We start from the raw sequence: 16,280 nt of genomic DNA on the forward strand, positions 1-16,280 counted from the left end.
AGCATTGTCTGCGACTGCCTCAGGATGAGCATACCAGAATCTCCTCACAGTCTGCTCCTGAAATCTGAACAACCTTCCTTGGCTACGGCTCTCAGGGCTCAAGCTGGAAGAGAACATGCCTCGGACCTTCGGAGAACGATGACTTGACCTTGGTGTTGAACCAATTTGGTAGTAGACACTCTGATAGATTGGACAAAAAATAAGTCTTAGGTTGTGAAGCTGGTTCCCTTTTCAGTTTATGATGACCGACCCAAATTCTGCAAGAGACCTGAGAGGCCGTTGTGAGCCACCTGGGAATGTGAGACTGGACCTATCTGCAGGTAACAAGTCTATCAGGCATGACCCCAGTTTGATGGCACTGCAAATCATGTAACCATAGTACTGGTCCGGTACTCAGGTCGTCAATGACAGTATATGCAAGCTCAACGAGTGGAGGGAGCCGCTGTGATTTTCAAGCTTCGGTTGTATTTCCTAACTCAGTGGCAGAGTCCAGCATCTTGCCAAGAGGACCAAGACCATCTGTTGTTTGAAAGGAAGTCTTGCCATCCAGCTCCTGGATCAGATGTGTCTGATGGCAACTCGTTGGTGTAGAGGTCTAATAATCCAGACCAGCTTCCTCCCAATCTTCCGCTCTATCCGCTGTATGACCCCCCCTTGCCACCCTGTGTTCGTGTTGGTGCTGTCCTCCAATGGCCTGCAGGGGTCTGGTCTACGTTCTCCTCTCTGAGCCAGTTCACAATGTTATCTGCCACTATCTCAGCTGGTTTCCTGATGTCATCTTTCTCTGGAGTGAAATGCCACAAATACTTCCCTCCTGGTTCACTGCAGCAGGGAGTAGTGTTCCTCCTTCTGCCATGGCAGGGAACAACTTGTCAGAATCTCAACTTTCATGAACACTTTGATGTCATCCTTCTCCCATCAAAGACAAACAATTGATTCATTTTCTTTTATCCTTATCAAGCTCCTCTTCTAGGTTGCCTGACAAGTTTCTCCTGGCTCTCTTACTTTGTTGTGATCTATCGCAGGTGAACACATCATCAGGTGTTATCAAACCACCGTCAATCCAGGCAGCTGTTGCTATCTCTGCAGTTTCTCTGGGATTCAGTGTGGTGTCGCATGCTGGCCAGAGCTATGCTCGGGATATCTTTCCTATTTCGAATCTAATGCCTGGAAGGTTTGGGATCATTATTTATTTTTCTGGGTTAGGGACAAAGTCACCACATTCTCCTGGTCAGCACTCGGATCAGCCATGGGAAATGGTGGCTTTCTCAGAATCAGCTTGACTCCAATCATCGGCCTTTTACCTCACCCTAGGCCTTCTCAAGTCTCTTTTCCTCGGCAACTCTTCTCCTCTTCTGTCTCTGTGGCAGCCTCCTGTCTCTGGACTCCGGAATATCTTGGCTAGAAATCATGACCCCTATACTGCCAGTCTTCTCTCTCTGTGCTTTGACAAATGCCAGTTCGATCACAGAATCTTCAGTTCACGCTTGCAAATACAGGAGATGTGGGCCTCGGATTTACAGTGCGATCATCCAAACTCAGGACAGAAGACAATTAGGCACTTGCAAATGTGTCAAATAACTTTGGTCAGTTGTGGCAAAGCTGTCCTTAACTACCAGTTTTCCTCTCCCAAAGAGGGCTATCTCTTGCCTTTTCTAACCTGGCTGTGATCTCTCACTAATCTTCTTCTGTTGTTATGACTGGAGGCTTGAACTGAGCGTTAGCCAAGTGTACTGTGTCAAGACAGCTTTGAATTCATATCACTGGCAATGTCTTTGTTTGTAAGTTCTTTGGTTCTTTTCACTGATTTGCCTGATTAAAAGCACCGTATCTCAAAGCATCTCTCAATGTGGCACAACTCCAACTTCAGGGCTCTCTCCCAGACTTAAGATAATAGTGAAAGCTAGAGATGGCTGGATTTTTAGGTTCCTCGTCTGGCACAAGCAGCCATCGCAAATATTATCAACTTATAAATGCGTAGAATCTACGAAACAGAAAAAAAATATTGTTGGATTGGGTTGTTAAAGAATGAAGTCAGAAAGCAATGTTCACTATTTAATTGTAATGCACTAATGCAGCTGTACGTTAGATTTTCGATAAAATTTCACGCTAAAATTTACCCTAGCAAAAAGGTTGCAAAATAATGACTGAAATTATTTTCTGTTTATATATACATAAAATCTACCAAAAAAGTGATGGGCCATTATTAGTTTAGTAGAATCTCCCTCTATGACACCTAATATATATATATATATATATATATATATATATATATATATATATATATATATATATATATATATATATATATATATATATATATATATATAAATATATATATATATATATATATATATATATATATATATATATATATATATAAATATATATATATATATATATATATATATAAAATATATATATATAAATATATAAATATATGTAGTATATATAAATGTATATATAAATATATATATAAATATATATATATATATAAATATATATATATATATATATATATATATATATATATATATATATATATATATATATATATATATATATATATATATATATGTAACCGGTCAGAATTTGCTGGACTTTAATTTCTCACTTGACTTGGGGTTTATTAAAATTTAATAGATGGTAAAGGCAGTGGAAGCGCCCCTTTGAGAAAAATCCCGAACCAGCACAAGAACACTTAAATCTACTACACAAAATGAACTGTCCGTGACCCGTGGAAGGATAGCTTCTGTGACTGGGATGAATGAGACACACTGTAAAATTTAGACACTTATATTCCCTCCAACACTACAAACACAATCAAATAATGGTACACCAATATGCACACCTCTTAACTTAAATTTAAAACACTACTCTGGGGAATAAAAGTTATAAATGACATAGAAATTATTAGAAACACAGGCAACAATAAATTTGAAGTATTAAGAAATGTTGCTTGCACACATGAAACAAGCCTCTTAAGGGCTTTCACAAAATAATATCAGTCACTTAGGAAATGGTATTAAAAAATAAGAAATTAACTACTCTACAATGAATAGGCCTTAAGGGCTTTCAACAAAATTATAGCACCCCAACAGATGTACACTTCCTAACCTAACCTAACCACTACTCTGGGGAACAAGGTTATACCTGAGATCAGAATTATGAAGAACAATTGGAGGCATTAAAAGAATCAAATCACAGTATCACTCTGGTTCCACTTAATGGCACAAACATTCAAAAAAACACTACTATCAGAATTATTTAAGAAATATTAAACTACACACGTCAAGATAATATCAGTCTGAGGAATGGTGTTAACTACACCCGTAATAAGGAAGATAAAATGTTCCTCTAGGTATCTCCTAGAATCCTAGACTCACGGTCTCAGTGTGTGACCATTAATATACTCAGATAGCCCCAGTGTACTCCCAGTGCGTCCATGGGCAGGAAGAGAGTGAGCCAATCAGACCTTGTGCAGTTGAGAGGAGCTTCAGCTTCCCGTTAGCAAGAGGGTTTCACTAAGCGGCTCGGGACATGTGGTGTTGTGAGCCGACGTCAGCTGGGCACCCAGACGGCTAGATTCCCTCAAGAGATCCTTTGGTACCCCGCTAAACAGTGACAGGCCTACTCTGATCGGTCCAATGGCGACAATCACCACCCTCAATCATCAACGGCAGTCTCAAACGGCAGTCAATCTCTCGCAGTCAAACTCCGGTCAACTCCGGTCAACTCCAATCAAGTGGGTTCTGACGGAAACCCTGAAATGAACTCACTGTTAGCTCTAGTTAACTTTACCACTGCCCTATCTAACCCTGTCTGAGATCGAATGAGACTTACTTGTTATACTGCAATAGCGCAGCACAGGTGACTAGGCCACGTGACTATTTCTGATGGACGCGCGGAACGTCTTGTCTGTGTGACTGCTCTCCGGGACTGGGAGAGAACCTGCCTCGTGTCCTCTCAAGGCGTTAGCTTGGTCCTACGTGATATATTTACCGCCTAACTAATAACTCCTTGGGACACCCGTAACATTATTCAGACTGCTAAACGATCTATAATAATTTCAAATTCAATAATAGTCCCTTAACTTCATGAATCGCATCATTATTAATTCGGTAAATCACATTTAATATCATATAGGCCTAGTTCCGCAATCTCTCGCTACGAGCAGGCAGCGCTCCCTCCCCTCAGATGACCTTGAACGCTCAGTATCACTCATGGCGGGGCATTTGAAATTACTCTGAAATTTCTGGATATCACATATATATATATATATATATATATATATATATATATATATATATATATATATATATATATATATATATATATATATATATATATATATATATATATATAGTTACGCCATCTCTTAATTAATTTTAATATCCAGGTTCTATGCGAAAGCAAACAAAAAAAATGAAGTAAATCAAAAGGGAATAAAAATAAATAAAGTAAACCTTTAAGAATTTAATTAAATTATATATTAACACAATAAAGAGTCTCGTAGGGCTGTCACAACAAATTGATTCACTATCGAAACTTTTAAGACACAAATGATACTAAACATCGAAACATGAAAAGAACTGCTTAAATATATAGAAAAAAAAAAGCACTGGATTACGTTACCACTACATAAACATAAAATAACTAACACTGAAATTAACTAACGTGAAACAACACTGAATTACTTAAATGTAACTAAGCGAGCACTGATGGACACATAAGAGACATAAATAGGTACTCACATAGATATACCACATTGGTGGTGACAGGAACAACACAGAAATAAAATGTAGTATAAGTAACAGGTGACTGGTGTCACTCAAAACAACGTGAACTGAATAACAAGAGGACTGGACTGAACTCCATCAGTTGGTGGACTACTATATATAGGGTCAGCTCCCGCCAATGAGACCAGCCGGTGAAACAAGGGTCGTTTAACGATGCAGATGGTCGTTAGAGAAACAAAGAATGCTGGTTACAATACTAAATGAAGAAATAAGATTGGCTTGAACAAATAATAACAGTTAAAACATTAACAGCACAGGGTAAGGTGACTAGATTATACAATAGTAAATATAACACATCATTACAAGAATAATATGGAACAACATGGAAGCATGTTATAAAAAATAATAGAAAAATACGACACGGTTGTAACACTTCCCCCCCATAAAATAAAATTTTTGTTTGCACAAATTTTGATATGACATACTGTAAGTGTTCATTCTGTGGGTCTAGATAACAGATCACAGGCTAGCTTGAAAGGCTTACAAAAAATTAGGGGCTCTCAAAATATGGTATGAGCATAATACATTTTTCAAGCTTTGAAAAAGAATCCTGACACCTTGAAGTCCAACAAAAAAAATATAATCATTCTTCAACTAATCAGTAAAGGGTAGTGCCAACTTGGCAAAATTACAAATATATCTCCGGTAATTACCCACACAACCCAAAAATCTGCGAACTTGTCGTTTATTACATGGAACAGGCATCTGAGAAATAGTGTCACACCTTGCTGTGGGAGGAGCAAGTTTCCCCAACCCAATTACATGTCCCAGATACAAAAGTTGAGCAGAAACAAATTCTGACTTAGCAAAGTTTATAACAAGTCCTACATTTTCTAACTCAGTGAAGAGATCGTCTAGCTGACATAAATGGTCTGACCAAGTGTCAGAAAAAATTACAACATCACCCTTTGAAAGGTAGCAGGGGCATTGCAAAGCCCGAAAGGCAGAACATTAAATTTATAGGTCTTTCCTAATGTCACAAAACTGGAGATGTCTTTAGCACGACGGGTCAATGGTACTTGCCAAAACCCTCGAAAGGCAATCAATCTTAGAGAGGAACCCCCGATTGCTTCGATGCAGTCATCGACTCTTGGTAAAGGGAAGCTGTCCTTGCTGGTGACGGCATTGACCTTGCGGAAGTCGATGCAGAATCGAAGAGTGCCGTCCTTCTTCGGTACTAGAGTGACTGGTGAGCACCACTCGCTGGTAGGGAGCCTGCTTGATAGGTTTAGCAGAACCAACAACAATATCATGCACCACGGCAGTGGTACAGCCAGGCCTGTTTTGGAAGACAAGAGGATGTTGTTGGATGGCAGGCCAGCACGTCAGCTCTCTGGTGTCCTGGTAGATGCTGTAGCTTCTCCTGCAACTCCACGGAGTTGGACTGCCAAACCCAGACTGATGACAGGGCGAGTGGACCTCCCCTTCTTTTTCCTCTTTATCACCGTCTACCAAGAAAGTGTCAACGGCACACACGGGAACTGGATCATCAGCAACAAATGGGGGTGCTGGGCGTGTGTGGTACAGCTTGATGGTGTTGACGTGACATAAGCCCTGTAGTCGGCGCCTGTCAGGGGTAGAGATAATAAAATTTGTGGGGCTTACCTTCTTCACTACTCTATATGGCCCACTGAACTTCGCATGGAGCGGCTGTCCATGTCTCGGCAAGAGAATGAGTACTTGATCTTCTATCTGGACCTCTCCGTGTCTGGCACGCTTGTCGTGCCATGTCTTGGTCTTGGACTGCGACAAGTTGTCTGCGGCAAGGCTCCAACAACTTAGAAGCTTCTCTCTAACATCTCCTACTAAACTTAACAATCTATCTCTAACTATGTGCAAAGGACCTCTTACTTCATGAGCGAACAGTAGAAGTATGAGAAACAAAATGGATGATATTAGGGCCCTAGCAGCAACTTTCCTAAGAGGTACAGCATGCAAGTACGTAGTGGAGGTATCAATGACTGTAAATAAATATTCAAACCCACTAGAAGTTTTAGACAGAGGGCCTACAATGTCACACTGTACTGTTGTAAAGTGCTTAGGTACATGAGGTACTCTTACAAGAGGAAAAGGTGGAATAGCCTGATTGGCTTTGCCTACCTTTTCACAAAAATGACAGTACTTACAATATTTAGTGACATCTCCCCTCATACCTGGCCAATAGAACTTCCTGGCCAGCCTGTTGTACGTCTTTTGGACACTTTGATGTCCAGAAAAGCGACAGTCATGGGCCAGAGCTAGAACATGTTGTCTGTAAGTGTGTGTGGGAGAACTATTTGAGTGATAGACGCCCAGTCCGCGTCTTCCTCTGACATAGTCGGTGGGAGCCAGCAGCGGCACAAAACACCGTCTTGACTGAAATATCTCATGGTAGGGCCTGAATGATTGGCAGAATCTGACACCTGGTCACACAAGAGCCATAATGAATCGTCTTGCTCTTGCGCAGCTATTAAAGCAACTCTCCCGGTCACAGCATTAACTGCGGAAGAAATGTCTTGGGAAGCAATTGGGTTTGCAAAAAGTCCTTCTAAGGAAAGTGAATCATCAACAACAGGAGTTCCATTATAATCATTAGTCATTGACATAGAATGAGTCACAGCACACAAAGGGAAAACACCGGGCATATCATCTTCAAGTTGTTGCAGCTCTGCGGTAGACTCTGGTCTTTCCCGCAGCACAGGAGGTGGGGTTACGTTCGCCATTTGACCTCCCGCCAAATCGTTACCGAGTACCAGGTCCACTCCAGCAAAAGGCAGCTCATGCACGCAGGCTACGTTAGCTATCCCTGAAAAACAAGAAGACTTGACACGTACTAAAACCAAAGGAGCTACATCTTGACTGCAAAGGGATCCTAAAACGACGTATTTGTCAGTCTTCCTCGCCGCAACAACACCCTCTTTGATGAAAGTTTGGAGACAACCCGAGTCTCTCAAAATAGTGACTGGTGTTTCGACACCATCAACTTCAATCGTGCCTTGTGACAAAAAGGGACGAAAGGTACCAACGTCTGGGTCCTTCGCAAAACTCCTGGAAAAGATCAAAGTCTCGTGAGGCGAGAACCGAAACTGCAACCTCTTGTGCTTCACCTTATTTGGCTGCAGCCTTGTCCAACAAAAATCCGCCTTATGACCCGGCTTTCCACAGAAACTACAAGTAAATTAGAAAATTTGGACGCCCCATTAGGTGGCGAACGAGTCCAGCTCCTCCTGTCATGCACAAAATTATTACGCACAAAATTACTACTTTTAATCCTACCATGCCTCATAACAAATCCATCAGTATGCTTAGAAAAAATATCACAAGTGTCAAAAGGTCGTTAGTTAATCCTGGCAAGGTCGCCAAAATTGTTACACCGTCTCTTAATTTACTTTAATATCCAGGTTCTAGGTGTAACCGAACAAAAAAAAAGTGAAGTAAATCAAAAGGGAATGAAAGTAAATAAAGTAAACCTTTAAGAATTTAATTAAATTAAATATTAACACAATAAAGAGTCTCGTAGGCTGTCACAACAAATTGATTCACTATCGAAACTTTGAAGACACAAATGATACTAAACATCGAAACATCAAAAGAACTGCTTAAATATATAGAATAAAAATAAAGCACTGGATTACGTTAACACTTCATATACATATAAAATAGCTAACACTGAAATTAACTAACGTGAAACAACACTGAATTACTTAAATGTAACTAAGCAAGCACTGATGGACACATAAGAGACATAAATAGGTACTCACATAGATATACCACATTGGTGGTGACAGGAACAACACAGAAATAAAATGAAGTATAAGTAACAGGTGACAAGTGTCACTCAAAAGAACGTGAACTGAATGACGAGAGGACTGGACTGAACTCAGTCTACAGGTGGAGTACTATATATAGGGTCGTTTCCCGCCAATGCGACCAGCCGGTGAAACATGGGTCGTTTAACGATGCAGATGGTCGTTAGAGAAACAAAGAATGCTTGTTACAATACTAAATGAAGAAATAAGATGGGCTTGAACAAATAATAACAGTTAAAACCTTAACAGCACAGGGTAAGGTGACTAAATTATATAATAGTAAATATAACACATCATTACAGGAATAATATGGAACAACATGGAAGCATGTTATATAAAAAAAAAAAGAAAAATACGACACTCTCGTAACAATATATATATATATATAAATATATATATATATATATATATATATATATATATATATATATATATATATATATATATATATATATATATATATATATATATATATATATATATATATATATATATATATATATATATATATATATATATATATATATATTAGCATTAATCATGTTTATTAAGTGAAGTGAATTTTACATCCGTAAGATCAGACAAATCCAAGTGAGGTATTCCCGGTAAGCCAGGTAAGGCAGTGTGTGAAGCTGTAAACTTTAATCCAGCAAATATGTTATATAGCACTTGTGTTGGCCCTGAAGAGGGTAACTAGAATAAGAATTGGCACCTCGAAAGGTTTTGAGTATTGCCCTTCCTCTTGTTGCACAGTATATATTTGCTGCATGCACAATAAAATCCACTTTTTTCATCCTTTGGAAATCGATGAAATATCAAACTTTTATCATGTAGTCTGTAATTTGATATGCATCCAGATGCGGATCATTTGTCAGGCATTGTCAGAGACCCTCACCCCATGACAGCCAGCTGGTAAATGAGGTCTTACCCCAGGCCACCCACTGGTCCATGGACCAGATGACGTCATGCGTGGGGAAGGACGAATTTTCGACTCGAGGTGCGTTGACTTGGTTCAATTCGACTTTGACACTGTGGTCCTTTTACCCCCTCCAGGGTTCGTGATGGCGGTGAGGCAACATGGATGGTGGTGGACGTTGGTGGGTCTGTTGGTCTTGGCGTGTGTCTCCTCTCATGCCACTGATTTGAAAGAGTACTTGGAGGAGAGGGCGATGTTGCTGGCCCAGGAGCAGACTACTATCATGGGTCAGTCGTCACAGTACTCTAACATACTGTAACCCACCCAGGAACTCAAACCCTAATCAAAATCTCACTAAAGGAAATTTTTCCAAACACTGTATAGTAATATTGGTAACGTAAATATTTTGCCAGTTGAAATGCCAAGCCTCTACTGATAACGATTAAATTAATTGATATTGAATGTTTCTCGAGTAAATGATCGGAAAAGTAGCTTCCCGAAATCGAATTTCCTGAACTTTTCAAGGTGAGGTTTTAATTAAATGGGCTATGCTTGTATTAGTTACTCTTTGAAATTATTTTATTGTTTATTTCAAGTTCAATTTCACAATCGTTCTTACTAAGACATTAATTTGAGGTGTTTTAAACGTTAATGATGTAGGGCAGTAACAAGTGATGGCGGTGGAGGAACAGTGATAACAAGTGGGCCACTTTACAGGTCAAGAACAGGTGTTAAGGGCGGACGAGCAAGCAGTCAACAAGGAACTGATGTTGAATAAGATGAGGGAAATGGACAAGAGCTTTGAGACCCTTGATTTCCCTCCTTCCAAGAACTTCATGTCCGTCAGGCACGAGATCGAGGCTTCAGATGTTTTCAAGATGATTCAGCAAATGCCTAAAGGTGACCTAAGTTAGTCCGACAAAAGTTAAACCACCCTTATTTAACTTTATCTAACTCTACCTTAGCCTAACAAGTAAGCTTTGCCAGTCAAACGCAGCAGTTCATAATTATGATCTACGTTAATATTATTTAACGCTCAGTTCCACTGCCTTCAAGTGAACATTAAAAGTTGTGCTTTAGTTTCAATACTTCCTGGGTTAATAACACTAGATGAAATTTTGTTCCGAGGATTCATGTCTCAAACTACAGTAGGGAAATATAGTCAGGGCACAGCGTCAATGTACACCCTGAAATTTGACATATTTCGTCTCTACTGGTATACAAATTTTACTGAGGGACTCCCCTGTAGAGATGAACCATGTGAGGGGAGAGGTTACCACTGTAACACGACCTGTAACAGTGACACAAGACATGTAAGGGAAAATAATGATATAAAGAAGGGCACGGTGTAACTATGTTGGCTTTGCAGGAGCGGCGCTACACGTGCACGAAACCGCCATGGCGTCTTCCAGTTGGGTGGTGGAGGAGATCTCCTATTGGCCGAACCTCTACATGTGCTACACTAAGGATGACCAACTTCTGACGATGTGAGTATGCGAGTGCCTCAAAGTTTTTTTAAACTAAATAAATCTAAGACAGTTGCTGGTTGGTGAGGTTAATACTACTAGTTAAGGGCATCATTTGTGGCCGCACTGGTCAAGGGTATCGGACATCTGTTTGTAAAGTCTTAAACAAAGATCTATATTAAAGCAGTCTTTATAACACATATTCAGATATCAGTCTTATTCTATGTTTACATAACTTTTGTCCAGGTATTTATTTAACGTCAACCTAATTAAAGAATAACACAAGCTCGAGTGAATTTTTCCATCAATATAAAACACATGTAAAATTATCATATCAGTCTGGGGCGGTTAACTTAAACAGTTTGAAACTGTGACCTTAGGCAGGGCCGGCGCGAGCCTATTTGGCACCCTTAGCAGGACTACAGCTGGAGCCCCCACCCGCCTCCCACTTCACGATTGGGTTTGCCCACAAAGTAATCAAGGTACCATATTGAAGAAACTGTTTACCTTACACTGATCTATTTTAATTTGCTAATACATACATTAATTAACAAATCCTCTTAAACTGTGGAATATCCAAAGAAAAGCACAATACAAGCAACATAAAATAATGGCATGCAAAAGTGACTGTAAAAAACACTCAAAATCCAACTACCATTGTATTTAAACAATAAGCAATTCAATTAACAAATGTCATGACATTCTGGATTCCGCCGTTTTCTCCTCTTCCCTACGTACCTGTTTATGACAGTTATAATTTGACTCTTCTTGAGTTCTTGGAAGCGAATTCGTCGATTACATCATCATACGATAACTCCCTAGACACTGCATGGTTCACACTGATGATGGCCAGCCCACTAAGACGTTCCTGCGCCATTGTGGATCGCAAATAAGTTTATGTCAGTTTTAACCGCCCACTGGTATACACACACCAACTCACGCACGAACACACTGACTGTAGTCATTTCTTTATATATATATTATATATATATATATATATATATATATATATATATATATATATATATATATATATATATATATATATATATATATATATATATATATATATATGTAACCGGTCGGAATTTACTGGACTTTATTTTCTCACTTGACTTGGGGTTTATTAAAGATTAATAGATGGTAATGGCAGTGGAAGCGCCCCTTTGAGAAAAATCCCGAACCAGCACAAGAACACTTAAATCTACTAAACAAAATGAATTGTCCGTGACCCGTGGAAGGATAGCATCTGTGACTGGGATGAATGAGACACACTGTAAAATTTAGACACTTATATTCCCTCCAACACTACAAACACAATCAAATAATGGTACACCAATATGCGCACCTCTTAACTTGAACTTAAAACACTACTCTGGGGAATAAAAGTTATACATGATATAGAAATTATTAGAAACTCAGGCAACAATAAATTTGAAGTATTAAGAAATGTTGCTTGCACACATGAAACAGGCCTTAAGGGCTTTCAACAAAATAATATCCAGCACTGAGAAAATGGTATTCAAAAATAAGAAATTAATAATTCCACCATGAATAGGCCTAAAGGGCACGCAATATAATTATGTTACACCAACAGATGCAGGCCTTAAGGGTTTTCAACAAAATAATATCAGTCACTGAGGAAATGGTATTAAAAAATAAGAAATTAAATACTCTACAATGAATAGGCCTTAAGGGCACTCAATATAATTATGTTATACCAACAGATGCACACCTCCTAGCCTAACTTAAACACTACTCTGGGGAACAAAGGTTATATCTGAGATTGAAACTATAAAGAAATTTTAAATGCACACAGCATACATTAGTAACTGAAAAAATAGTATTAACTACACACAAAAATATTGTCACTATTATAAAGACGTTACTGAGTCCAATACCCGTGAACCATGCTCCCTAACCTAACACACACACAGATTCCACCTGCACTCCGTTGTCGTTTAAGGCACAACCAACAGGCACCCGTAGTTGAAGGCCCAAATCAGCCTTTCTCCACCTTGGAAAGTGTACCTCTAACTCCACTGACTCTTGGCCCCAGTGTGCGGCCCTGTATCACTCAGCTGGCCTCACTTTACCCCCAGTACATCCATGAAACGGAAGGGAGTGAGCCAATCAGACCTTGTACAGTTGAGAGAAGCTTTAGCTTCCCGTTAGCAAGAGGGTTTCACTAAGCTGCTCGAGACATGTGGTGTTGTGAGCCGAGGTAGAGGAGAGCTGATGACCCCAACGATCGTCCCGTCGTCAGCTGGGCACCCAGACGGCTAGATTCCCTCAAGAGATCCTTTGATATCCCGCTAAACAGTGACAGGCCTACACTGATCGGTCCAATGGCGACAATCGCCACCCTCAATCATCAACGGCAGTCTCAAACGGCAGTCAATCTCTCGCGGTCATCACTCTCGCAGTCAATTTCTCGCAGTCAAGTGGGTTCTGACGGAAACCCTGAAATGGACTCACTGTTAGCTCTTGTTAACTTTACCACTGCCCTATCTAACCCTGTCTGAGATCGAATGAGACTTACTTGTTATACTGCAATAGTGCAACACAGGTGACTAGGCCATGTGACTATTTCTGTGACGGACACGCAGGGACGTCTTGTTTGTCTGAATGCTTCCCCGTGACTGAGAGAGAGCCCGCCTCGTGTCCTCTCAAGGCGTTAGCTTAGGCCTACGTGACATATTTTCCGCCTAACTAATAACTCCTTGGGACACCCGTAACATTATTCAGACTTATAAACGATCTATAATAATTTCAAATTCAATAATAGTCCCTTAACTTCATGAATCGCATCATTATTAATTCGGCAAATTACATTAAATATCATATAGGCCTAGTTCCACAACCTCCCACTATGTGCGGGGAGCGCTCTCTTCCCTCCGACGACCTTGAAAGCTCACTATCGCCAATTGCGCGGTGTTTGAAATTACTCTGAAATTTCTGAATATTACAATCGACCCCCCTAAAAAAAGACAGCACTGTCCTCATATGCTGAGAAAAACATGCATACGACCCCCCTAAAAAAAATTTCTAAGAAACTGCATCTTACCCCTTTAACGTGCTAAACGCAGCATTCCCGTCTTCTCCACTTCTCTCTCCCGCTAACATTCGACCCCCCTAAAAAAAACAGCACTGTCCTCATGTGCTGAAAGAATAACTTAGAAACCACCTTCAACTCTGCCGTATTCCAACTCCCAGCCAGTAACTCCATTTCTTGCCTAGCCCAACTCAAAACCAACCAGAACATCACGCTCCCCTTTTTCCTGGCCCTTAACTAGAAACTCAATGTCAAAATTAATACCAGCCCAAAACAAACATGCTCTCCTTTGGCCTGGCCCTTGAACTAAGAGGAACCAGTGTCAAGACAATACACAGTCCAAAACAAACATGCTCTCTTTTGCCTGGCCCTTGAACTAAGAGGAACCAGTGTCAAAACACTACTCAGTCCATCTCAAACATGCTCTCCTTTGCCTGGCCCTTGAACTAAGAGGAATCAGTGTCAAAACAATACTCAGTCCACGTCTCCGAACCTCATGCCGGCAGACCAACCCTCTGACAATGTACCAGTCCATATTAGTGAGGCCCTGGACATTACAACCGTACTCTCAATCCCGCTCATGACAGCAACCACTACTCAACGCACATCTCTGACCTAACCATCTCTCCAATCCCCTCTGCCCTACTCACGACTCCTCCAACTCACCCTCGACAACCTGCCTTTTCTCATTACCATGCACCTTAAACTGTAATCGGTCGGATTCGTCTTGTCTCTCAGCTGGAGGGCTCGATCAACCTCTCTGAACTACTTACGTACCCCTGTATTTCCCACTTGGACCTCACACTTCCTTGACTGCTGGACGTGTGCCTGACATTCACCCCTTGTTTCCTCCCTGAACCGTTGAATGTGTGCCTGAAACTCCCACTTGAACCTGTTTACCTGTGCTTGATAATCCCTCTTTAGGTCTCCGAACTCCTCTCTCAGCTGTACCAAGGTCCCGTGGCTGTCTCTCTTCCTCGACACTCTTATCTCTACTGTCAAGCCTAACCAACTCAATCCGGGCACAAGGATGAGCATCAGTGCGAGTTCAATCCCTACCATTACTAACCAACACATGATGGCGTTCATTATCCCAACCACAGTACTATCAGTCACGACATTAAAAACTACGCTCTGCTACCATTTGTAACCGGTCGGAATTTACTGGACTTTATTTTCTCACTTGACTTGGGGTTTATTAAAGATTAATAGATGGTAATGGCAGTGGAAGCGCCCCTTTGAGAAAAATCCCGAACCAGCACAAGAGCACTTAAATCTACTAAACAAAATGACTTGTCCGTGACCCGTGGAAGTATAGCGTCTGTGACTGGGATGAATGAGACACACTGTAAAATTTAGACACTTATATTCCCTCCAACACTACAAACACAATCAAATAATGGTACACCAATATGCGCACCTCTTAACTTGAACTAAAAACACTACTCTGGGGAATAAAAGTAATACATGATATAGAAATTATTAGAAACTCAGGCAACAATAAATTTGAAGTATTAAGAAATGTTACTTGCACACATGAAACAGGCCTTAAGGGCTTTCAACAAAATTATATCACCCCAATAGATGCACAATTCCTAACCTAACTTAAACACTACTCTGGGGAACAAAGGTTACCTGAACTCGGAATTATAAAGAAAAATTAGAAGCATTAAAAGAATTAAATCACAGTATCACTCTGGTTCCACTTAGTGACACAAACATTCAAAAAACAATACTAACAAAATTATTTAAGAAATATTAAACCACACACGTCAAGATAACATCAGTAACTGAGAAATGGTATTAACTACACACAAATATAGTCACTATTGTTGATATGTTACTGGGTCCACCAATACTCGTGAACCATGCTCCACCCAACTCAACATACACCCGTAATAAGGGAGATAAAATGTTCCTCTAGGTATCCCCTAGACTCATGGTCTCAGTGTGCGACCCTGTATCACTCAGCTGGCCTCACTTTACCCCCAGTACATCCATGAAACGGAAGGGAGTGAGCAAATCAGACCTTGTACAGTTGAGAGAAGCTTTAGCTTCCCGTTAGCAAGAGGGTTTCACTAAGCTGCTCGAGACATGTGGTGTTGTGAGCCGAGGTAGAGGAGAGCTGATGACCCCAACGATCGTCCCGTCGTCAGCTGGGCACCCAGACGGCTAGATTCCCTCAAGAGATCCTTTGATACCCAGCTAAACAGTGACAGGCCTACACTGATCGGTCCAATGGCGACAATCGCCACC

The 16,280-nt window shown here is 40.4% G+C and overlaps 1 protein-coding gene across 2 annotated transcripts in view; it reads left to right on the plus strand.

Moving 5' to 3' along the window:
* The window catches only part of LOC121874555 (adenosine deaminase 2-like), a 60,066-nt gene that overhangs the window by 27,578 nt on the left and 16,208 nt on the right, over positions 1-16,280 (plus strand). For both annotated transcript variants that reach the window (XM_042378744.1, XM_042378745.1), the window contains exons 2-4: positions 9,641-9,790; positions 10,221-10,403; positions 10,873-10,990. In XM_042378744.1, coding sequence (XP_042234678.1) covers positions 9,641-9,790; positions 10,221-10,403; positions 10,873-10,990 — 451 coding nt within the window. The remainder of the gene's footprint in view (positions 1-9,640; positions 9,791-10,220; positions 10,404-10,872; positions 10,991-16,280) is intronic.

The sequence above is a fragment of the Homarus americanus genome, unplaced genomic scaffold (assembly GCF_018991925.1).
Source record: "Homarus americanus isolate GMGI-L3 unplaced genomic scaffold, GMGI_Hamer_2.0 scaffold34360, whole genome shotgun sequence".
In the NCBI taxonomy this organism is placed as follows: domain Eukaryota; kingdom Metazoa; phylum Arthropoda; class Malacostraca; order Decapoda; family Nephropidae; genus Homarus; species Homarus americanus.